At 45.4% G+C, this 24701-nt stretch overlaps 1 protein-coding gene across 1 annotated transcript in view; it reads right to left on the reverse strand.

Annotated features, from left to right (window-relative positions):
• Positions 1–24701, reverse strand: part of AKT1 (AKT serine/threonine kinase 1) — a 187900-nt gene that overhangs the window by 60423 nt on the left and 102776 nt on the right. Inside the window, exons 3-4 of the mRNA XM_040332369.1 lie at positions 23498–23626; positions 6126–6237 (exon numbers count right to left, since the gene is read on the reverse strand). Coding sequence (XP_040188303.1) covers positions 6126–6237; positions 23498–23626 — 241 coding nt within the window. The remainder of the gene's footprint in view (positions 1–6125; positions 6238–23497; positions 23627–24701) is intronic.

Genomic DNA, 24701 nt, shown 5'->3' on the forward strand with positions numbered 1-24701 from the left:
AGCTGCTACTCACTCTGGTCTCACAAAATGGCTGAAATGGTTAAATAATACTGTTTTTTGAGCTTAGGGAGGGTCTTATGATGTTTAACTAAACGCTTATAAACGCAAACGCGGTAAAACGCTGCAAAATTCGCGGCAAAAACTGGCGGTTTAAACGCCGTTTTTTGTGTTTGAAAACGTGTGTTTAGATGAGTTTGCATCTGCGTCTCGTGTGCATGGCGCCACACTAACACTTACAATCACCAAGTCTCTTCCTATAATGCGGTGCAATAACCAGATCACTGTGTTTAGCCTTTAATCAAATAGAATTGTCCAGGCATTTTTGTATACTCTTTATATACGCCATACTGTAAAATCTCCAAACATGCCACTTCTTCTGGTAGATTTTGTTCAGCCTCCTCTCTGCTTGTCTAGACACAACAGCAATCAGGAAGCACAAGGTCTCTGCCTTGCTCCGGCCATTCATTTGTAACCATCGCTTGGTGATTAGCTGGCATTATTCTGCCTAATTTACACAGCCAGTGAAACTTCAGAGCTGCAGCAAACACGCCACCAAACAGGTCTTCAAAAGGACCAGTATGAGATCATGGGTTTTGTCTGTCTGCTTCCCGGCATCCCTCTGCCACCTCCTCCCAATTGTCCTTGTTGGAGCACCATGCAGGGCTCAGATCTCGTCTGCTCTTCTGAGATTACACCAGCATTCAACATCAGAACAGCTGGATGGAGGGACATCATCAATAGGCGGCCTAGACGGGCCCAGTCCTGTGCTTAGAAGGAAACGGCTTCATAAAGGACAAATAAGACTAGCTGCTTCCTTGTGAATCTCATTAGATTTCTGGAAGCAGAAAAGCTTATGATCTACAGCAGTTTTTAGGATCTAGGATGTTATCAGCATGGCGTCTCTATGTTGTCTCCGTGTTTGTGTGGGTTTCTACCAGGTACCCCCAATTTTCTCCAATACAAATTGTTGACCTGTACGGCGTAACGTAACTGCCCACCAGGAAGGACCCAGATCCATGTCCTGTAAGGCTGGGTTCACACTACGGTTTTCCCGTCCGTCAGCCGCATACGATTTCAGTATTGAAAACGTATGGGCACGGACGGGAAAACGTATAGATAGACAATGCATTGCAAATCGTATGCACTCAGATGCATCCGGGTGCGTACGATTTGCTGGCAAAACGTTTTTTAAACGTACGCAAAACCGTGGTCAACCACGGTTTTGCGGTCGTTTTTAAAACAGTATGGCAACCGCATACGTTTTCCTTTAACATTAATGTCAATGGAAAACGCACATATGTGCGGTTCCATACGTTCCCGTCCGTTTCAGCCGCATACGGTTTTTCATATAAATCGTATGCGGCTGACGGACGGGAAAACCGTAGTGTGAACCCAGCCTAACTCAGAGTTCAGACATTTTATGCATGTTCATGAAAGACACAGCAGACTGTGCGATATCAGACAAACCAGTACTGAACAATGGAAATCTGTAAGGCCTCATTCACACTTGGCCGTTCGGGTCCGTCTGTCGGCGGACCTGAACGGCCGCTCCATGCATCGCTATGGAGCGTCGGATGTCAGCGGAGACATGTCCGCTGACATCCGACCCGCTAAAAACAGACGTATGGGGGCCATGTCCCCATCCGTCCATGCGGATCGGATCGGGTAAAATCTGATGAAAACGGACTGTTTCCGTTTTCATCAGATCGCTCCATAGGGACACAGCGGTGCCCGACAAGCCCCTCCCCGCTCAGTGAGCAGAGAGGAGCTTGTCATCCGTCGGCTCAGCGGAGATCTGCGGACTGATCTCCCGCTGAGCCGACGGGAGCAGGCGGACTCCGTAGCGACGGAGTCCGCCAAGTGTGAATGAGGCCTAAAGCTTCAAGAGACTGCAGGTTCTGGAGTTGAAAATCGGTACTAAAGTCTCTAAGCTGGCAAGAAAAGTGAAAGGCAGGCACCAACCGGTGTCCAACATATCTTTACTTAGGCCAGCCATACACGGTTCGAATCTCGGGCAGTTCAGCAGGAAACGCCCAAGATTTCAACCATTAATGGGCAGGCTGAGTGCACAAATTTGATCAACTTGGGTGCAACCAGCCTGCTGGATTCTCTTGCGCTTATCGTCGACGGCTGCCATAGCCGCTAGCGATAATCACTGTCTTCTTTCGGCGGAGAAGACTTCCCCCCCCCCTGGGAGAAGACAATTGCTCGGCAGGAGGGATTCCCCTGTCAGCACTGTTTGTGTTGATAGAGGAATCATGCAAAATATCTTTCCTGCAACCTGAGGTTGCAGGGAAGAACATCACACCGTGTATGCCTTACAGTATCTCTCTGTGCACACTAACCTGGCTAGTTTTAGTACTACAGGACCAGGCTTTTTCTGGCACTATTTGTTTATATGCAACAATCAGTTTTTTACTGATAACTTAGAACCCCCAAACATTATATATATATATATATATATACACATACATACATACACACTATCTATCTATCTATCTATCTATTTATTTTTAAAGCAGAGTCCCTAGAGAATACATCAGTGGGTTTTGCAATTTTTTATGCCACACAGCATTTGCGTAGCAGTTTTTCAAACACAATCTTTTTGTAAAAAAAACACACTTTTTTTATTTAATGCAAAAAAAAAAAAAACACACACAATACATAACCCAATCTTTTCGTAAAATATAAAAGATGTTGTTACAATGTGTAAATAGATACCAAACATGTCACGCTTTAAAATTGCGCACACCCATGCAGCAGTGACAAACATACATTTTCTATCCATAGCCGATGCTTAAAAAGCCTTTATAGGTTACCACTTTCTATTTACAGAGGAGGTCTGGTGCTAGAATTACTGCCTGTAATCTGACGTTCACAGTGATATCTGTACATGTGGGACGATCGATGTCTGCATGCATGCGGAACCAACACACGCATGCGTTCGCCTATGTGCGCAAGCACGGGGCACTATACATTTAAAAAAATTTTATTCGAATTTTTTTTGGTTTTTACACTATTGCTTTCATTTTTTTTACAACATCCTTTTGACAGCAATATGCACGTGACAGGTACTCTTTATGGAGAAATCTGGGGTCAATTAGACCCCAAATCTCTCCTCTGCACCAAGATTAGTATATATATATATATATAAATAGATAGATAGATATATATATATATATATCTCTAACATTTTGGAATGGCGGCGATGACAATCGAGTAAATCGGAAGTGTAATCGCTTCCAAGTTACCATAGTAGAGACAATCAAAGCTGATCACGGCTATGTTTGGGTGTCCGACTAGCTATGGGGACATGCCGGCTGGTAGCTTGGGTCTCCCAGTGGGATGGGAGAGCCCAGGCAAGCCACGACAGGATGGAGGGCATGTCCCTCTCCTGCGGCTTGTAATAGCAATCTAGTGGCTAGTTAGCTGCTCCGAATGCTAATTACAAGAGAGCTGACAGCCGGCAATAAAAAATGGTAACCCGGGATGATGTCTGCAGCTACAGACATCATCCCGGTACAACCACTTGAAGACCAATGACGTACCAGGCACGTGACTGGTCAGCAAGTGGTTAAAATATAACAGTGCCCAAAAACGTCCCAGATTCATCACCTCATCCTGGTGACAGACCACTTAACCCATTCACCTACCTGAAGCCCATCACCTAACACAACCCCTAATATTAAACCGCAAAGTGATTATAAAACCATATTTTGTTTTTAAATAACAAACATCATATTTACCCGCTCTGTGCAAAAACATTTATCTTCCTCTTCTTGGTTCCTCTGCCAGCATTCCTGGCTCCTTTGCCTCCTGTCGAGTGCCCACTTTAGGAGGTCTGCTCCCTAGCCGCGCTCTGTGTGTCCATTGACAGACAGAGCTTAGCCTCACCCCGGATTGCTATAGGGGGCACTTATGCATGTCCACTCCCAAGCCTCGCTCTGTGTGTCCATTGACAGACAAAGATCAGCTTGGCCCCACCCTCTGCTCCCTCCTCACTGGCTGACTCTTATTTCAATACCTTAAACCCAGAATATGAATGTAGAGAAGGACTTCTTTCTTTGGGTCAGACAAGTAACAAACATATAGAACGCAAAGTGCTGAAGCCAAAAGGGTCAACATTGCAGCCAAGCAACTCGAAGTTTCAAGAGGATGGGAGCAATAGTAGCTCCTATGATGATCTTAAAAAATATATAGCCAGATTCAGAGAGAGTTACGCCGGCGTATCAGTACATACGCAGTCGTAACTCTGAATCTGCGCCGTCCTAAATTTAAGTGCATTCTCAAATTGAGATACACTTAAATCTAGCTAAGATACAACCGCGGGCGTCGTCGTATCTTAGCTGTCTATTTAGGCCGGCCGCTAGGGGCGTGTACGCTGATTTACGCCTAGAATGCGTAAATCCGCGAGATACGCCTATTCACAAACATACGCCCGGCCGTCGCAGTAAAGATACGCCGTTTACGTAAGGCGTTTTCAGGCCTAAAGATATTCCACCAAAAAGATGGCGCAGCCAATGTTAAGTATGGACGTCGGACCCGCGTCGAATTTTAAAATGTTTACGTCGTTTGCGCAAGTCGTCCGTGAATGGGGCTGGGCGTAATTTACGTTCACGTCGAAACCAATAAGTCTTTGCTGTGGAATTTGGAGCACGCGCATGGGATATGTCCACGGACGGCGCATGCGCCGTTCGTTAAAAACGTCAATCACGTCGGGTCACGATTCATTAGCATAAAACACGCCCACCTCTTCACAATTTAAATTAGGCGCGCTTAGGCCGGCACATTTACGCTACGCCGCCGTAACTTAGGACGCAAGTGCTTTGTGAATACAGCACTTGCCTCTCTAACTCACGGCGGCGTAGCGTATATGAGATACGCTACGCCTGCCTAACGTTAGGCACCTTTACGTGAATCCAGCTAATAGTCAGCTAAACCCTAACACATAGCCAAACCAATAACACCCAACATATACATTTACCCCATACCTGTAAACCCCAACCTCAAAGCTTACCAATTATTAGACGTAGCGGCTGCATTCATTTTCTTTTGTTACACTTTTTTTCCCCCTTTATTATCACCTGATAATCTTGTTAGTAACAGAATGTATTAGAGATCCCCCACTCTGGATGAAGGAGCACAGAAGGCACCGCAGACAGCAGGAAGAGGGGCGTGTTAAATTTACTAGTAGATTTAAAATACACTAAAACTAAACCTGCTAAAACTCCAGCTCACACTTTATAGTTAGTAACAGTTGGGGGGGAATCAAGCTTTTAGAAGAAGAAATAATGGCGGATTATTGTAAGCACCCATGCCAGTGTTAAATGGTTCGTCTCATTCCTGTAACCGATTCATCAGGAAAAGAGCTTGTTCTTTTGAAAAACAACAGACTTACTGGCCATTTCATCAGATGAATATAGAAGAAAGAAAGTCTAAAAAAAGAGAATACAGCCATCACATCTAATAATTGGTAAGCTGCAATATAATAAAGGTTTGTTTGTAATACATCTTTAAGCATAAGTCGGCATTTAAATCTAAAAATATCTCACAATATAACTTTAACAGAACACTGCAGGCCATGCAATAAAAAAGAGGATTGCTCAGAGCTGGATTAACTCTGTGTGGCAAGACTGGGCACAGATGATAGGAAATCTTATACTCTACATTGTGACATCAAAAAAAAAACTGCTTTAACACTATATAAATGAAATATATGCTTTACTAGTCTTATGAGGTTCTTGGTGTAATGGCACTAAAACAGAATGCTCATGTGCATCTCTGTACCAAAAACAAAATGACTGGCACATGGATTTCCCTAAAACTTGGAGCAATCAATATGTAAATCCCAACTCAATACAAGCTCCTCTCCCATCATGAAAGTGGACTTTGTCTGCTCCGAATGAGGTCCACCACAGCGTATCGGAGGAGAGGGCACAAACAAGGTGTCTGAGGGCTTCAGGTACTGAAGAGCCTCCCGTTTACACACTACTTCCTCTTCTACAGCAAAGAAAGTCATTACAAATTGGTTGTATTCAGCCACTTCCAACAGCTCGTGTCTTCCAAACAACTCCCAGCTCTTAATTACAAAAGAATTCTTCTTTAAATATGAAAGAAAGTATTACCTCTCCTCAGGAGAATCGACGTGAAACGTTCTTTCTATAACTGTGGTCCACTGGAGACATCGGATGATGAATGTGTTTGGTTTTGGTCGTTCTGTCTTCATAAGTTGACATTCTATCACATGAGAAGAGGGAGGGGGTAAAAAAAAGGTTCCTGAGCATCTTTAAACAATCATTTGTCTTTATTAAACTTAGCAAACGCGAAGAACATCAGCGGCACAATAGTATCTTTGAAAGAAGCAGACAAATTTATGGATGATCACAAAATAAATAAAAATACTTCAAGAAGTGCTGCAGCAAATTACGAGAGCCAGGCCTTATTCTCATCTGAAGAGATCATACATTTTATTACCTCATCTAAACCAGGCTATATAAAATCACATAAGAAAACATCATGTTTTATATAGGGTTGGTTCCACCAATAAGCTGTGTTAAGACCCATACACGGCACCACTTAGAATCGTGCCCACACCATTGACATTACGCCCATGGTGCTCTGCTGGTTCATGTTTTGTGAGGGTGTCCGGTAGGGTAGGTCTTGTCCTTTACAGATTATTTTCCCTTTCCCTCTCTTTCCTTCCTGCTCTCCTCCCTTTCCCTCTTTCCCTCCTTCTATCCTCCCTTTCCCTCCTTCTATCCTCCCTTTCCCTCTCTTTCCCTCCTTCTATCCTCCCTTTCCCTCCTTCTATCCTCCCTTTCCCTCTCTTTCCCTCCTTCTATCCTCCCTTTCCCTCCTTCTATCCTCCCTTTCCCTCCTTCTATCCTCCCTTTCCCTCCTTCTATCCTCCCTTTCCCTCCTTCTATCCTCCCTTTCCCTCCTTCTATCCTCCCTTTCCCTCCTTCTACCCTCCCTTTCCCTCTCTTTCCCTCCTTCTATCCTCCCTTTCCCTCTCTTTCCCTCCTTCTATCCTCCCTTTCCCTCCTTCTACCCTCCCTTTCCCTCTCTTTCCCTCCTTCTATCCTCCCTTTCCCTCTCTTTCCCTCCTTCTATCCTCCCTTTCCCTCTCTTTCCCTCCTTCTATCCTCCCTTTCCCTCCTTCTATCCTCCCTTTCCCTCCTTCTATCCTCCCTTTCCCTCCTTCTATCCTCCCTTTCCCTCCTTCTATCCTCCCTTTCCCTCTCTTTCCCTCCTTCTCTCCTCCCTTTCCCCAGGGTCATTTGAAGGAATTTGGGGGCCCCCCAAGCAAAATGGGGGCCCCAAGCACCCCCCCTGCACGCAAAGCCTACGTTAGCGCTACACTAATTTTTACACCCATGTTCTTACTCCTCCCCCCTTCCCCCCTCCCTAGTCCCTATGTTTTTCTATTCTCCCCCCCCCCCCCCTTTCTTCCCTGTAGGCTGTCGCTGTAGCGTGGCCGAGCTCCTCTTCCTCCTGTCAGTCCAGTGTTCTATCATTATGGGTCCCCAGTTCCCAATCAGATAGTGCCCGGGCTGGGCCGGGTACTGTGCGGTACAGGAGATTCAGTTTCCTGTGTTCCTGGCTGGATGAAAGGAAGTGAGCACTCAGTGTGCACTTCCTGTCAGTCCGGACGAGAACAGGAAACTGAATCTCCTGTACCACGCGCGGTACCCGGCCGGACTGACAGAACTCCAGGAAGAGGAGCTCGGCCACGCTACAGCCTGGGAAGGGGAAGTTGGAGGCCCCAGGCCAGCTCGGGGCCCCAAGCAATTGTTTGTTTTGCCTGTGCTGTAGCGACGGGCCTGCCTTTCCCTCCCTTTCCCTCTCTTTCCTTCCTTCTCTCCTCCCTTTCCCTCTCTTTCCTTCCTTCTCTCCTCCCTTTCCCTCTTTTTAGGGTGGTCATACCATTTATGATACAGCAGATTCCTCATTGCATGGTCTTATTAAAGTGTATCTAAAACCAAAAACATTTTCAGACTTTTTCCCCTTTGATTTTACATGATGACCCTGAAAACAGATGTCCTGTCCTAGGAGTTCAATGCTCACTCACCCCATGGTTAGAACTGCTTTTAAACAAAATCTTCCTCTCTTCATATCCTCTACATCAGGGGTCTCGAAACATTCTGAACAAAGGGCCGGTTTATTGTCCTTCACACTCTCGGAGGGCCGGACTTTGGCCAGCGGGAGAGGAAATTTCCCTGACATCAGTGGGAGTAAATATTGCCACATTTGGTATTAGCGGAGGAATAGTGGCCCATCGTTGATATCATAGGGAGGAATAGTACCCCATTTTTGGTGTCAGTGGGAGAAATGGTGTCCTATTGTTGGTGTGAGGTGGCAGAATTGTGTCTCGTATCAGTGGGAGACAGTGCCCCAAGGGATGGAAAAAGGCAAGCAAAGGGCCACATCCGGCCCTCGGGCCACAGTTTGGAGACCACTGCCCTACATGGAGGAGTCTATAGAAAGATGATAGTGTGGTTTGTGCTTTCAGTTTAGCTCACAGGCAGTGACAAGGACACTGAATTTCTGGTAAGGTCAACAGGTATTTTCTGTACCTGCCGAGATGTTCTCGGCCTGAAAAATTCTAACTAATGCAGCTGCCACATGTAAAGAAAAAATAGGAATCATGTATTGCTAGCCTTATGCCGCGTACACACGATTGGATTTTCCGTCAGAAAAACCTTAGATAGTTTTTCCCGACGGAATTCCACTCAAGCTTGGATTGCATACACACGGTAACACAAAAGTACAACACTACGACAAGCCGAGAAAATGAAGTTCAATGCTTCCGAGCATGCGTCAGAATTTTGTGTGCCGGAATTGCTACAGGCGGTCGGATTTTCCAATAGGAATTTTTTCCGTCTGAAAATTTGAGAACCCGCTCTCAATCTTTTTTTGGGTGGAAATTCAGACAGCAAAACTCCGATGGAGCCTACACACGGTCGGAATTTCCGTTCAAAAGCTCACATCTGACTTTTGCTGTCGGAATTTACGATCGTGTGTAGGGGGCATTAGGGATACAAAGCTTGACATTGAGTCCTGTGCAGTTGGCATACACACATTGGGCCTCATCATAATAATGGCTGCAGAGTTCTCCTTTGGTGATGGCCATTATATTCTATAGACCGGCTTGGTGCAAAAACACCCAGCCAAGGAAGTGTAAACATAGATTTGTCTCAGTTTAATGTCTATGTTAGTATTGACTAATGCTAATTGATAATAAAAGAAGAAAACATTTTTAAATACATTTTATAAAAATTTAAATAAAAACTTTTTTTTTTTTTTTTTTTTAGCTTTTACATTTTAAGAAAACACTAAAAAGTTTCCCACCAAAAAAAAAAAATTACCAAGAGTCACCCATTATCAAGACTACAAATGTAAAAACGTAAAATGAAAAAGATACAGAAATTGAGAAAACCAACATTGTATTTTTATGGTCTTGGGAACATGGACATTTTGAGGCATAAGAATCTCTAACGTCAAGTCCTGGTGTTTTCCTATGCCCAAGCAGCTGAGAATCTCTGGGAATGCGTCATGCGTGCATATGCGTGTACGCCAATGCAAAAAGCATCAGCATATATCAAAGTTCAGCTATTCTCTTCTATGTCCGGGTGCATGTGCCACCTGCAGCTCCACGGGCGCAGAAAAATGCCGGGATGTTATAAAGATTTTTATGCTTCAAACCATCTGTGTGTATGAGGCCTTACTGTTTTGGTGAGTAAAGACCACTTCCAGGTTTACTATGAAGCACGTTTTCTGAACTTATGGCACAACCACTGGCAGCTGTACCCTCTCTCTACCACAGAGCATACTGGCGTACCTGTGTAAGAGATAGTGTTGTGATTATTAAAAGTCAGCTTTTATAAGGGGTTGTAAAAGCTCGTTTTTTTTCTCCAATAAATAAAACAAATATGTTATACTTACCAGCTCTGTTTCAGTGGATTTGCACAGAGCAGCCTGGATCCTCCTCTTCTTTGGTCCCTATTCTGTGAAATGGCCCCTCCCTTCTGTTAAGTGCCCGCACCGCAAGCAGCTTGCTATGGGGGCACTCAAGCCGAGTCACAGCTCCCTGTGCCTATTCAGACACAGAGCTGCAAGCCTCTGTCCCCTGATTGGCTAGCTGACTTTGATTGACAGCAGCAGGAGCCAATGACACCGCTGCTGTGTCTCAGCCAATCAGGAAGGAGAATCTGGGACGGCCGAGACATTCGTGGACATCGCTGGACAGAGAGGGACCTCAGGTAAGTATTAGGGGTGCTGCTACACACAAAAGGCTTTTTGTCTTAATGCATAGAACGCCCCAAGATAAAAAAAAAAAACCTTCTGCCTTTACAACCCCTTTAATCATTTAAAAAAAAATTTGCAGCAGTATAATAAAAACCCCTTGCAAGTGTTTTCCTCTTCCTCCGTTCCAGTGCTACAGTCTCAGGGTCAGATGCCGCATCCCATGCTGTGGTTCCATTCGCTGACCCCTATGTCACCGTTGAGTCCTGTAGTGTAGACACAGAAGGATAAGACCATGGCACATAATGGGTGGGCAACAGGCATCTGACACTCCTGCAAGTGTCGAATGTTGAAGAATTTTATAGAGGTTGCAGCGCTGGAACAGAGGGGAGCTAGAAGAAATAGGCCTGCTGAGGAGGCGAGTAGAAGAGCTTTTCTACTGCAATTCACCTTTTATGCATGGTGTTTTTTTACCCCAATAGGGTCTTGAAACTGAAAAGACTACAGTTCCTCCTTTAACCACTTAACCTGCGGACCATATTGCTGGTCAAAGACCAGAGCATTTTTTGCGATTCGGCACTGCGTCGCTTTAACTGACAATTGCGCAGTCGTGCGACGTGGCTCCCAAACAAAATTGGCATCCTTTTTTTCCCGCAAATAGAGCTTTCTTTTGGTGGTATTTGATCACCTCTGCGGTTTTTAGTTTTTGCGATATAAACAAAAATAAAGCGACAATTTTGAAAAAAAAATGAATATTTTTTACTTTTTACTATAATAAATATCCCCCAAAAATATATATATAAAAAATATTTTTTTCCTCAGTTTAGGCCGATACGAATTCTTCTACATTTTTTTTTTTTTTTACGAAAAATATGGAAATAAGCATTTATTGATTGGTTCGCGCAAAAGTTTTTAGCGTTTACAAAATAGGGGTTCGTTTTATGGCATTTTTATTAATATTTTTTTTTTACTAGTAACGGCGGCGATTTTTTTTCGGTACTGCGACATTATGGCGGACACTTCGGACACTTTTGACATTTTTGGGACCATTGGCATTTTTATAGCGATCAGTGCTATAAAAATGCATTGATTACTATAAAAATGACACTGGCAGGGAAGGGGTTAACACTAGGGGGCGGGTAAGGGGTCAAGTATGTTCCTTGGGTGTGTTCTAACTGTAGGGGGGAGGGTGGACTCACTAGGGGAAATGACTGATCGCTGTTCATACATTGTATGGACAGACGGTCAGGCATTTCTCCCCCGACAGGACCGGGAGCTGTGTAAGTGATCGCTGGTGCCTAGCGGTGATCGCGACCGCCGGGCGTGGGAGTCAGGAGCGAGCGGGGGGCGCGCGCCCCTAGTGGGCGCTTCGCCGACGTAGAGCTACGGGGGCTCTCGCGCAGGAGAGCCGACCTGCCGCCGTAGAACTGTGGCGGCTGGTCGGCAACCAGTTAAGGAAACATATACTGAGAGATATTAGGGATGCTGTCCATTACTAACCATCTCCTCAAAATACTAGTTCCCTGGCCAGTAACTGTACAAATCAGAAACAGTTAAAACTGGTAGTAGCCAGAGAACACAAGATCCTTGGCTTGACTTTAAGTCACATGAGGGAGTCCAGCAAGACATACTTTTCCTATCGTTTTGCAATGCTGACATGTACTCTATTGAATTATGTAAAAAGTGAGAATTTTCTCCTCACCATAACATTGTCAACAAGAGTAATGGCAAACCAACAGCGAGATCTTTGTTCAAGATCAGCTCTTCTAAAACATCAGCTTCCCCCCCCCAATCCTCTTTAGGCAAGAAGGGGGTCAATGGTTCAGTATTAGTGTTGTGACTGGCATCAAAGAGATGAACAACTCCAAAAGATTACGAAAGAAGGGCGAGACATACACAAAGGAAAGTTATGATGAAAGTATAGGTCAACTTTCCAATAAGTAATGGTGAATTAGAAAGTATAGCAACACATAGTTGCTGTTGCACAGGAGCTGGTGCATATGTGTAGGAAGCAGTGACAGGCGTAAATGACAGGAGCAATATGCTGCTCACCAGGAGAGGATACAAAATTGTGTAGTGACCGACCTCAGTGACGAGGACAATTTGCTGTAGAGCAAGAGATGGTACATATGTGTGGGAAGTAGTGACAGACATCAGTGACAGGGACAATGGCCCAGATTCAGGTAAATCGGGGCAATATTTGCGTGGGCAAAGAGCAATGATTTTTCTCTGCGCCCACGCAAATATTTCGTTTTGCCCGCGATTCGCGGAGCATTAGCTCCGTAAATTGCGCGGGCGCAATGCTAATTAGCCCTGCGTAAGGGCTCCTAATGTAAATGATCCCGCCGGGGGCGGGAATCATTTAAATTAGGCGCGCTCCCGCGCCGAGCGAACAGCGCATGCTCCGTCGGGAAACTTTCCCGACGTGCATTGCGGCAAATGACGTCGCAAGGACGTCATTTGCTTCTAAGTGAACGTGAATGGCGTCCAGCGCCATTCACGAATCACTTACGTAACCGACGTGAAATTTAAATTTCACGAGCGGGAAGCGCAGCTATACTTTAGCATTGGCTGCCCCTGCTATTAGCAGGAGCAACCTTGCGCTAAAGTTTCCGTACAGAAACTCCGTACCTTGCGTGCCCAGGGCCCGCGCAACTTTTGTGAATCGGTGGTAGTATGCAATTTGCATACTATACGCCGATCACAATGGCCGCGCCCCCTAGCGGCCAACACAAGAATGCAGCCTGGGATGTGAAGGCATAAGGAGGCTTATGTTTGTTACATCCTAGGCTGCATTCGGTGTAACAAGGTTCCTGAATCAGGAGCACTCGTTACACCGGAGCAAGTAAGCCCTTGCACCGCGCAACCTATGGTTGCGCGGGCGCAAGTGCTTCTTGAATCTGGCCCAATATGTTGTTGAGCAGAAGATAGATATATGAAGCAGAGACAGAGACAATATTCTTTTGAGCAGGAGAGGATACAAATTGTGTAACAACAGACCTCAGTGACCGGGACAATATGCTGTTGAGCAGGAGATGGTACGTACTATGAGCTAGATTCACGTAGCTCAGCGTATAGTTTGGCCGGCGTAGCGCATCTCATATGTGCTACGCCAACGTAAAATAGGGTGCCCAGACCATTATTCACAAAGATCTGGCGCCGTACGTTGCGCCGGCGTAGTGCAACTACGCAGGCGTAAGCCCGCCTAATTCAAATGTGGAAGGTAGTGGGCGTGTTGTATACAAATTAGCCGTGACCCCATGTAAACTTTTTCACTAACGATCCGCGCATGCTCAGAGTCACGTCTCATATATACTCCCTAAGATACGTCGGCTCAATGCTTTCGACGTGAACGTAACCTACGCACAGCCCCATTCACGTACCACTTACGTAAATGACGTAAAATTTGACGGCTGTTCCGACGTCCATACTTTAACATTGGCTGCGCCTCATATAGCAGGGGTAACGTTACGCCGGACGTAAGCCTTACGTAAACGGCGTAGTGGGCGCAAGTACGTTCGTGAATCGGCGTATCTAGGTCATTAACATAGTCTATGTGTAAATCTACAGAAGCACCCCTAGCGGCCAGTGTAAATATGCACCCTAGATACGACGGCGTACTAACACTTACGTCGGTCGGAGGAAGCTAGAATTCAGGCGTATCTAGCTCCCAGAAAGGCACGCATAGATACGACGGCGCAACGTTCTACTTACGCGGCGTATCTATAGATACGCCGATGTAAGAGCTACGTGAATCTAGCTCTATGTGTAGGAAGAAGTGACAAACCACAGTGACAGGGACAATCTGCTGTTGAGCAGGAGATGGGACGTACTATGTGGAGGAAGAAGTGACAGACATCAGTGACAGGGACAATATTCTACCGATGCGGATGTTTAATATGGAGAGCGAGTGTCAGAAGAATGTTGGGGACATGGTGTTGCTGAAGTGCAAATGATTTACATACAGGACACTGCACTACGGAGCAATGGAAGGTATACATGTATGGGAAGTTGTGACAGCAGCATGGAGACTGTGTTGCTAAATGGCATTCGGTTCATATGTATAGGAATTGGTGAAAGCAGCAACAAGGCCAATATGCTGCTGGTAGTAGCACATACACTATATCATCAAAAGTATTGGGACGCCTGCCTTTACATGACCTTTAATGGCATCCCAGTCTTAGTTCGTAGGGTTCAGTGATGAGTTGGCCCACCCTTTTCAGCTATAACAGCTTCTAGTCTATGGGAATGTTTGACTATTCTCCCAGAAGCGCATTTGTAAGGTCAGGCACTGATGTTGGATGAGAAGGCCTGGCTTGCAGTCTCCGCTCCAATTCATCCCAAAGGTGTTCTATCGGGTTGAGGTCAGGACTCTGTGCAGGCCAGTCAAGTTCCTCCACCCAAAACCCACTCATCCATGTCTTTATGGACCTTGCTTTGATTACGTTGTGGGGCCGTTTTTTTTAGGGGTTGGGTTGGCCCCTTAGTTCCAATGAAGGCGTCAGCATACCAAGACATTTTGGACAAGTTCATGTTCCCAACTTTGTGGGAACAGTTTGGGGACGGCCCCTTCCTGTTCCAACATGACTGCACACCAGTGCACAAAGCAAGGTCCATAAAGACATGGATAGGCGAGTTTGAGGTGGGGGGAGATTAATTGGCCTTCACAGAGTCCTGACCTCAACCCGATAGAACACCTTTGGGATGAATTAGAGCGGAGACACGAGACAGGCCTTCTCGTTCCTGACCCCACAAATGCGCTTCTGGAAGAATGATCAAACATTCCCATAGACACACTCCTAAACCTTGTGAACGGCCTTCCCAGAAGAGTTGCAGCTGTTATAGGAGCAAAGGGTGGGCCAACTCAATATTGAACTAAGACGCCATTAAAGCTGATGTGCGTATAAGGGCAGGCGTCCCAATACTTTTAGTAATATAGGGCCAGATTCACAAAAGGGATACGACGGCGTATCTACGCCGTCGTATCCCTGTTTCTATCTATGCGACTGATTCATAGAATCAGTTACGCATAGATATCCCTAAGATCCGACAGGTGTAATAGTTTTACACTGTCGGATCTTAAAGTGTCGGATCTCCCGCTGGGGGGAGTTTGCGTCGTAAACCAGCGTCGGGTATGCAAATTAGCAGTTACGGCGATCCACGAAACTTTTTCCCGTCGTTACGTCGCCGCAAGTGTTAGTTTGCCGTCGAAAAGATAGGGCACCTTTTACAAAAGTGTAAAATTAGTACACCATGTAAAAGTATACCCGTCTTTCCGCGTCGCTTTTGAATTTTTTTTTTATTTTTTTTTCCCGGCGCAAGTTTTTTTTTCACGTTGCGATTCACAAAACGTCGGCGCGTCGTAATTTCGCGCAAAGTACGTCGGGAAATTTGCATCGGGAGCATGCGCAGTACGTCCGGCGCGGGAGCGCGCCTAATTTAAATGGTACCCGCCCCATTTGAATTGGCCCGCCTTGCGCCGGACGGATTTAGGATACACCGCCGCAAATTTCCAGGTAAGTGCTTTGTGGATCGGGCACTTAGACAGAAAATTTGCGGCGGTGTAACCTAAATCGGTTACGTTACGCTGCGCCCGGGCTACGTGAATCTGGCCCATTGTGTATGTATCAAGAGCGTAGATTTCAGTGAAAAAACTGCGTGCTTCCTACACAAAAATGTGGCATCCAACTTTCTTATCCCCTTAGGCACTTTCATATACAGAGAAGTGCTGACAGTCCCATGATGAGGACTAATCTACAAAAGCAGTTTTTTAACTCTTGCAAATGAGCAATTTGATGACTTGCTAGCTTGGTTTTGTGGTCTGTAACAAGAGGATAAATGCTGTGTACAGGGCCCAATACTGCCCATACCCGGATTGAAATGATGCCAGTCCAGTAGGGAGTGGCCCAATTTTTTTTTTCTTGCACCATAAAAAAATAAATAAATAAACATAGAAAATAAAATAAATATTTTTTACTTTCTGCTATAAAACATCCAAATAAAAAAAAAAAAAATAAATACAAATTTCTTCAGAAATTTAGGCCAATACAGTGAGGGAAAAAAATATTTGATCCCCTGCTGATTTTGTACATTTGCCCACTGACAAAGAAATGATCCGTCTATAGTTTTAATGGTAGGTTTATTTTAACAGCGAGAGGCAGAATAACGACAAAAATATATATATATATATATATATATATATATATATATATATATATATATATATATATATATATATATATATAAAAAAAAAAAAGGCATTTCAAAAAAGTTATAAATAGATTTGCATTTTAACCACTTCCATACCAGGCACTTACGCACCTTCCTGTACAAGCCAATTTTCAGCTTTCAGCACTGTCGCACTTAGAATGGCAATTGCACGGTCATGCTACACTGTACCCAAACGTAATTGACGTCCTTCTTTCCCCACAAATAGAGCTTTCTTTTGGTGGCATTTGATCACCTCTGCGATTTTTATTTTTTGCGCAAAAACTAAAAAAAGACCGAAATTTTTGAAAAAATTTATTTTTTCCTGTTATTTTTTTGGGTAAATAAGTACGCTTTCTTCTTCAATTATGGGCACTGATATGGCGGCACTGATGGGCACTGATATGGCGGCACTGATGGGCACCGATGAGCGGCGCTGGTATGCTGCACTGATGGGCACTGATAGGCGGCACTGATGGGCACTCATGGGCGGCACTGATGGGTGGGCACTGGGCATAGATGGGCACTAAGAGGTGGCACTGATGGACACTGGGTGGCACTGATGGACACTGTGGGGTGGCACTGATGGCATTGCTGGGCATCATTCCAGCCAGTGCCCATGTTGCCAGTCAGTGCCCATTTGTGGGCACTGATTGGCATAGATTGTGTTTTTTTTTTTGTGTTTTTTTTTTTCTTGCTCTATTGAGCACCGGGGGGCACTCCCTGGTGGTCCAGTGTTGGAATCTGAGGGGGGGCTACGCTGATAAACAATCAGCGCAAACCCCCCCTGTCAGGAGAGCCACCGATTGGCTCTCCTATACTCGCGTCTGTCAGATGAGAGTGAGGAAGAGCCGATCAACGTCTCTTCCTGTTTACATCGTGATCAGCCGTGGTTGGACACGGCTGATCAGACTGACACCCCGCATCACCGATCGCCGTGCTGCGCGCCCCCACGGGCGCGCGCCGGCATGAAATCCGGGAAGGACGTCAATAGACTTCCAGTCAGGATTTCACAACCACTTCCTGAACGTCAATTGTCCATTGACCAGGTGGGAAGAGGTTAATGCGTGAAATAAGTATTTGGCCCCCTATCAATCAGCAAGATTTCTGGCTCCCAGGTGTCTTTTATACAGGTTATGAGCTGAGATTAAGAGAACTCTTTAGGGAGTGCTCCTAATCTCAGCTTGTTACCTGTATAAAAGACACCTGTCCACAGAAGCAATCAATCAGATTCCAATCTCTCCACCATGGCCAAGACCAAAGAGCTGTCCAAGGATGTCAGGAATAAGATTGTAGACCTACACACAGCTGGAATGGGCTACATGACTATCGCCAAGCAGCTTGGTGAGAGGGTGACAACAGTTGGTGCGATTATTCACAAATGGAAGAAACACAAAATAAATGTCAATCTCACTTGGTCTGGGGGCTCCATGCAAGATCTCTCCTCGTGGAGTTTCAAGGATCATGAGAACGGTGAGGAATGACCCCAGAACTACACAGGAGAATCTTGTCAATGGTCTCAAGGCAGTGGCCTACCAGTCTCCAGACCTCAATCCCATAGAAAATATGTGGAGGGAGCTGAAAGTTCGAGTTACCAAACGTCAGCCTTGAAATCTTAAATGACTCAGAGAGGATCTGTAGAGAGGAGTGGGACAAAATCCCTCCTGAGATGTATGCAAACCAGGAGGCCAACTACAAGAAACGTCTGACCTCTGATTGCCAACAAGGGTTTTGCCACCAAGGACCAAGTCATGTTTTGCGAAGGGGTCAAATACTTATTTCACTCATTAAAATGCAAATCAATTCGTAAAACTTTTTAAAATGCGTTTGGGATTTTTGTGTTATTTTGTCTGACTTAAAATAAACCTACCATTAAAATTATAATTATAAACTGATCATTTCTTTGTCAGTGGACAAATGTACAAAATCGGCAGGGGGATCAAATACTTTTTTCCCCTCACAGCATGTATCCCGATATATATTTTTGGTCAAAAAAATCCCAATGAGTGTATATTGATTGGTTTGCTCAACAGTTCAAATTATGGGATTTTTTTTTGTTTTACTAGTAATGGTGACGAACAGCGACTTATAGCAGGACTGCGATTATGCAGAGGACGCTCTGACACTATTTGGGGACCGGTGACACAAATACAGTGACCAGCGCTAAAAATATGCACTGTCACTGTACCAATGACACTGGCTGGGAAGGGGTTAACATCAGAGGCGATCAAAGGGTTAACTGTGTGCCTAGCCAGTGTTTTACTACAGTGTGTGGGAGGTGCTTTTACTAGGGGGAGCCTTGTTTACATAGGCGGGTGCTGGAGGACATCAAGTACACGGTACCCACCACTGGGCTCCCGCTGTGTAGGATCACAGTGGGAGTGAGCCGCCGTGGCACACAAGTGCCCCCTACTGGAAGAGCATCAATATATATGGGTTAGCTCGGTAGCGGGGTGTGTGACCCCCTTGGATGGGTTCACTACACACTGAATTTATACAGACTGGCAGTCGAAGACGGTTGAAAACAAAGATTTTGGTTTATTCTTCCATCTTGCTGGAAACAAGTGCAAGCATCCAAACAGCATAAACAAAATCAAACATAAAATAAACCCTGGCCACTTGGGGCGTCTACCTTCCACACAGGAACCTATCTATGGGATCTAATGCCCCGTACACACCATCACTTTGTGTGATGAAAAAAAAACGACGTTTTTAAAAACGTCACTTTAAATGACCGTGTGTGGGGGAAAACGTTGTTTTATGTCTTGTGAAAAACGACAAAAAAAAATTGAAGCATGCTTCAATGTTATGTGTCGTTTTTCAAAACGTCGTTTTTTACTTCACAGAAATTGACCTTGTGTAGCAAAAAACGACATTTTTACACCTGCGCATGCCCAGAAGCTAGTTATGAAGCGAGCTTCAATGGAAAAAAGTGGTGAACGTAACCTCGCTTTGCTAGAACATTGTGAAAAAACGATGGTGTGTAGGCAACTTCGTCTTTGAAAATTGAAGTTTCAAAAACGTTGTTTTTTACTTCACAGAAAATTTCATTTTTTTTCATCACATAAAGTGATGGTGTGTACGCAGCATTACACAGCCTACTGCTGGGTAGACACTGCTGGTCATACAGCAGAAAAACAAGAGTCTTTTGATTTTTTTATCACACAGAAAAACCAATCCTTTCCTTACCTCCTCAGAAGACTTTCGAAAAAGCAACTTTATTTAAAACTTGCCAACTGCTATAGGTAAAAGCTGAACTCTCGGCATAGAAGATATAAGATACAAAATGAATACACCTCTATATTAATATTACATAATTAAAGCGGTGGTTCCCCCTTAAAAACGACTTTCTTATTCCACTGCCCCCCCACATTCCATCACGATTAAGGCTCTTATTTTTTTTTTCATGCTGTACATACCTTAGTACAGCATATTCACCTGTGCATCCGGGTTGCGAGTCCCGCGGGAGTGGGCGTTCCTCACATGCTGGTGATTGACGTTTTGCCCAAAAACGAGCTCCCCCGTCGCGTAAGCCGCGTCACTATTGGCGAAAGGAGCCGAACGGCGATGCGCATGCGCAGTATAGCGCCGACTCGCCGTTCGGCTCCTTTCGCCAACTGTGACGCGGCTTACGCGACGGGGGGAGCTCGTTTTTAGGCAAAACGTCAATCACCAGCATGTGAGCAACGCCCACTCCCGCGGGACTCGCAACCCGGATGCACGGGTGAATATGCTGTACTAAGGTATGTACAGCATGAAAAAAATAAGAGCCTTAATCGTGATGGAATGTGGGGGGGCAGTGGAATAAGAAAAAGTTGTTTTTAAGGGGGAACCACCCCTTTAACATTTTAAATGAATACTTTTTAAACCAAATTTGACTTGGTTTGGGCATCTTGCATTACCCTGTACAGCAGAGCTCAGACTGGGGAGGAATTAGCAGCATTAGAATTCTAAGAATCTGTGCTGCAGGGCCCATGTGCACGCTGATAGGAGAAAAGAGCACAGTGACAAGGAGTTGAGCTGCTTTTCCTGTCTCGGGCTGGGGGAGCAGCAAGACCCATAAATGCTCCTGAAGGGCAGCACAGGAAAATCAGCTCTCCGGTCATGAGAAACAGGGCTGTGCTGTGCGGCAGAGCAGTGCACATCTCATGACTGGATAAACAGAAATACAAATCCTGTGTCAGGTAAACTGGCTTTATAGATGTAGATCTCTAAATCTTTGCATTTCATGGTTGCCTGGAGTTCAGCTTTAATGATCTGAATTTCATAACTCGCACTGTACAGTTTACCCGGCGCAGTCCAAATACAGCAAAATGAAAAGTTAAATAAGCACATTCTTTGGTGGACTTTTTCTGCGATGAAAAACACGTCCGCCTTGTAAACACATTCTTCAACCAGTTCAGAAATCTATTTGACACGCGCTTTCCAAGCAAATACATAACAGGACTGTTTCCTAGACTGTTCACGCGGCAGCCAAAAAAACAAAGTGGGATAACATGGCATTGGGATTGTTGGCTGTCCCGCTGTGCTACGGAGTGTATGCACCAGAAACAAAAGTAGGAAACTTCGCTGTGGATGTGGAGAAAGAAGAATAGGAGGAAAGCCAGAGGAAGGAGGCGATAGCTGCACCAAAAAGCTTAACCCCTTCCATCAAATAGCACGTTGCCACTGGATTTTAAAAACTGTAGAGTTGGGTGAGCAGCCATTATTATAAAGCATGCTCGGGACCAATGGATGAATGCATGGATGCGCCACAAGTTCCTTCTAAATAAGGCTGACAGGAGTAGTGACAGCAGCATCACTACTCCTATCAGAGACAAGCTGGAAGGAGAGGAGGAGAGCGCTGGAAGGAGGTGCAGGCTGTGCTCTCTCTCCCCCTCCTCCTCAAAAGGTTGCACATAATGAAGAGGGGGGGGGGGGCAATTTGAAATCTTTGCCCTGGGCACTGGATAGATGGCACTTTAAAAACTTGTGTACATGGACGATGAGGTATGGAGAAAAGAAGAGCCTCAAATGTCACACACCACGATTGTCTCATTAATGAGAGCAGCCTCAGTCTGGCTCTGTCCGGGCCACACTCCTGACACGTTTCGCCCAGCCACGATGGTGTGTGGCCTTTGAGATTATTTCCCCCTCTCTTTATTGTAGACAACGAGTCAGGACAGGCTTCTTCCGCAGTGTCTCAGCCAATCAGGAGTGTCCCGGACAGCTAAAACACTCGTGGACATCGCTGGAGAAAGATGGGGCTCAGGAAAGTAATTGGGGGGTGCTGGGGGAGGGGGCTGCTACAAACAGAAGGTTTTATTAGCTCATTAAGCTAAACGAGTCAGGACAGGCTTCTACCTCAGTGCCCAGCATGAGTAATGGGACTTGGGATATACTGGAACCTGGTGAAACACCCCTAATGTTCTGAGCGTGGACGATGAGACATAAAAATAGCTGGGAGTAAAAAGGCAGGTATTTTTCTGAGCCCAGGGAGAAGCAGGTGCCACGTATAGCCTGTAATGTAAGTGAATGCTTGTACGAAGCAGTTTACCTTTTGCATGGGTGTGTGCAGGTAAATGCCAATGCAGACGGGGGGGGGGGACTCTGGAGTGTGCCACGCACAGGGGGCAGGGTACAGAAGTGCGATGTATCCTGTGTGCAAGGCTCAGGAGGGTGCTACGTACAGGGTGCAGAGTTCAAATGCTTGCGGTGTACAGGGGGCAAGGCTCAAGAGTTATCTATATAGCAAAAGGGCAGAAGAGAGTACAGAGGGGCTGCTGCCCAAGAGCAGCTACAACTTACAGAGGGTGTGCAGTCTTGGCTTTAGAAGTTGCTGCCACCGGGACAGTAAAGCTGCCATACACTTCACCCGCTCCCACCCTCTCTTTTAGCGATACTGCTGGGCAGTGGACATCTTTCTCAATCTCTTACTCCAATTGGCCGAAAGTGCTGCTGGTCACGCCTGTGATCGCTTTAATTGGTCAGGAGAGATGGGACGGGTGGTGTTTGCAGCGCTGCCCTCTGGGGCATTGTGACCCGGAGTAGCTTTGTGTGCTGTGTGTTGGGGGTTAATATGACATCGAGCTACCTCAGCAGCCTGCAGCAGGCAGTCATAGGCGTAGCGGGTCAGATTTATCCCAGACCACTTCATGTGTGCAGTGTGGCTCAGCTCCGCACATTGCACAGATAAATGATGCGCCGCAGGTGTCACCCGAGTGCGGGCCGCACCTTTATAGCTACCCCACTGACCCCCACCCAACTCCTGAGTGATTGTAAAGGTTAATTTTTTTTAAATGACAAACATTTTATACCTACCTCCTCTGTGCAGTTGGTTTTGCACAGAGTAGCCATGATCCTCCTCTTCTCGGGTCCCTCTTTGCTGCTCCTGGACCGTCCCTCCATCGAGTACCCCGACAATCTGCAGCTCACTATAGGGGAACCTGAGCAGAGTCAGAGCTCTGTGTATCCATTTAGACACGGAGCCCGAGCCGGCCCGCCCCCTCTCTCCCCTAATTAGCTGACTGACAGCTACGGGAGCCAATGGCACCGTTGCAAGGGGCTCAGCCAATCAGGAGTGTCCCGGACAGCTAAAACACTCGTGGACATCGCTGGAGAAAGATGGGGCTCAGGAAAGTAATTGGGGGGTGCTGGGGGAGGGGGCTGCTACAAACAGAAGGTTTTATTAGCTCATTAAGCTAAAAAAAACTTCTGCCTTTACAACTCCTTTAATTCTAATTATTCAGGATTTACACAGTGCCAACAGTTTGCCCAGCACTTTATGATGGGCGGTCTGTAATCCAATCCCCTGCCACCCAAAGATCTTCAACAAGATTGCACCCCATAATCAGCTCCTTCCATCCTGCAATCCACTGATCACATCCACATGCAATTTTCATTTAATGCAATCCCTGCTTTTGCTCCCCCCTCTATCCCGACCTTTACAAGCACCCTACGCTCAATTACAAGTGCCCAGGGTTGTGAAAGATTTACTTTAAAAATAAGTAGAATTCTGCATTGGCGTTTTAAAGATATAAAAAAAAAGGCAAAAAGTAGTACTTACTGGCTACGGAGAAATTGTTCAAAGGGGTTTCTAACTGGTCAACATCTTGCGGACGCTCTTTGTAACCAATAAAAGTACCGTCTGTCTTGAGGAGAAAGTAACGGGGCCGCCAGGTCTTTATGTACTCACCTGAAAATGTAAAAAGAAAAAAGTTATGTTTCAGTCAAGTAGAAAGACTTTGAGAATATTAGGAACTGTGTCTAGTGCGAGTTCAAAGCCGCACCAGTGTGAACCAGGGCTTAAAGCACAACTATAGGCAAACCCCCCCCCCCCCCTTATTTTGGATAGAACAAGGGATGGTTATAACACCTGTCAGATTTTCTTGCCATCTGTGTCCCATTGCGGAGATTTTCCTTCACTTCCTGTCCCACAGCCAAACAGGAAGTGAGAAGAAATCCCTGCAAATTAAGGCAATTCCTTGGGGACGCCCAGGTCACCGGAACTAGTGTCTCCATTGGAAGATTTCACCTCTATTACTTTTCTGAGGACAACACAAAATTTGGGATTTTATTTGACTTTCAAATGATAATGGAAAACGGGACAAATAGAGAGGATGAATCTTCTTAATGGGGGCACAGACAGCAATAAAAAAATAAAAAAAAAACACGGAGAGAGGGTTCTAATCCCTCCAGTATTTAAAAATAAATAAATAATAATTGCTTTTAAATCAAACTTTTAAAAGTTTTTTTGAAGGCATTTCAAGTCATCAAAAGTACTTATGAGCATTTTTGTACATCATTTGGTCCTGTAACATGCGGTCTTCCTTTTGCTACCCTGATGCTTTGATGAACCGAATACATAAAAAATAAAAAAAAACACACAACTCTCCAGCCCAGTTCTGCAAATAAAATTACACTGACCGTCTTTTTTTTTTTTTATAACCGTAGATAGCGTTTATCCTTAGAATTCACCGCGGCTTCCGGGTAGGGAATCCCGCGGGAGTGGGCGTTCCTATTGACATGCCAATTGATTGACATGCTAAACGACGGCGCATACAGCGTGTCACGACTTCCCGAAAGAAGCTCGGCTCTATTCGGCGCCTGCGCACCGTTAAAGCGACGCAGTGCCGAATCGCAAAGAATGGCCTGGTCATTAAGGGGGTGAATTGGTTAATTAAACAAAAGTCAAATACAATATATCTATCTATCTCTATCTACCGTATTTATCGGCGTATACCACGCACTTTTTTGCCCTGAAAATCAGG

Source organism: Rana temporaria, chromosome 13 (genome assembly GCF_905171775.1).
Source record: "Rana temporaria chromosome 13, aRanTem1.1, whole genome shotgun sequence".
Taxonomy (NCBI): domain Eukaryota; kingdom Metazoa; phylum Chordata; class Amphibia; order Anura; family Ranidae; genus Rana; species Rana temporaria.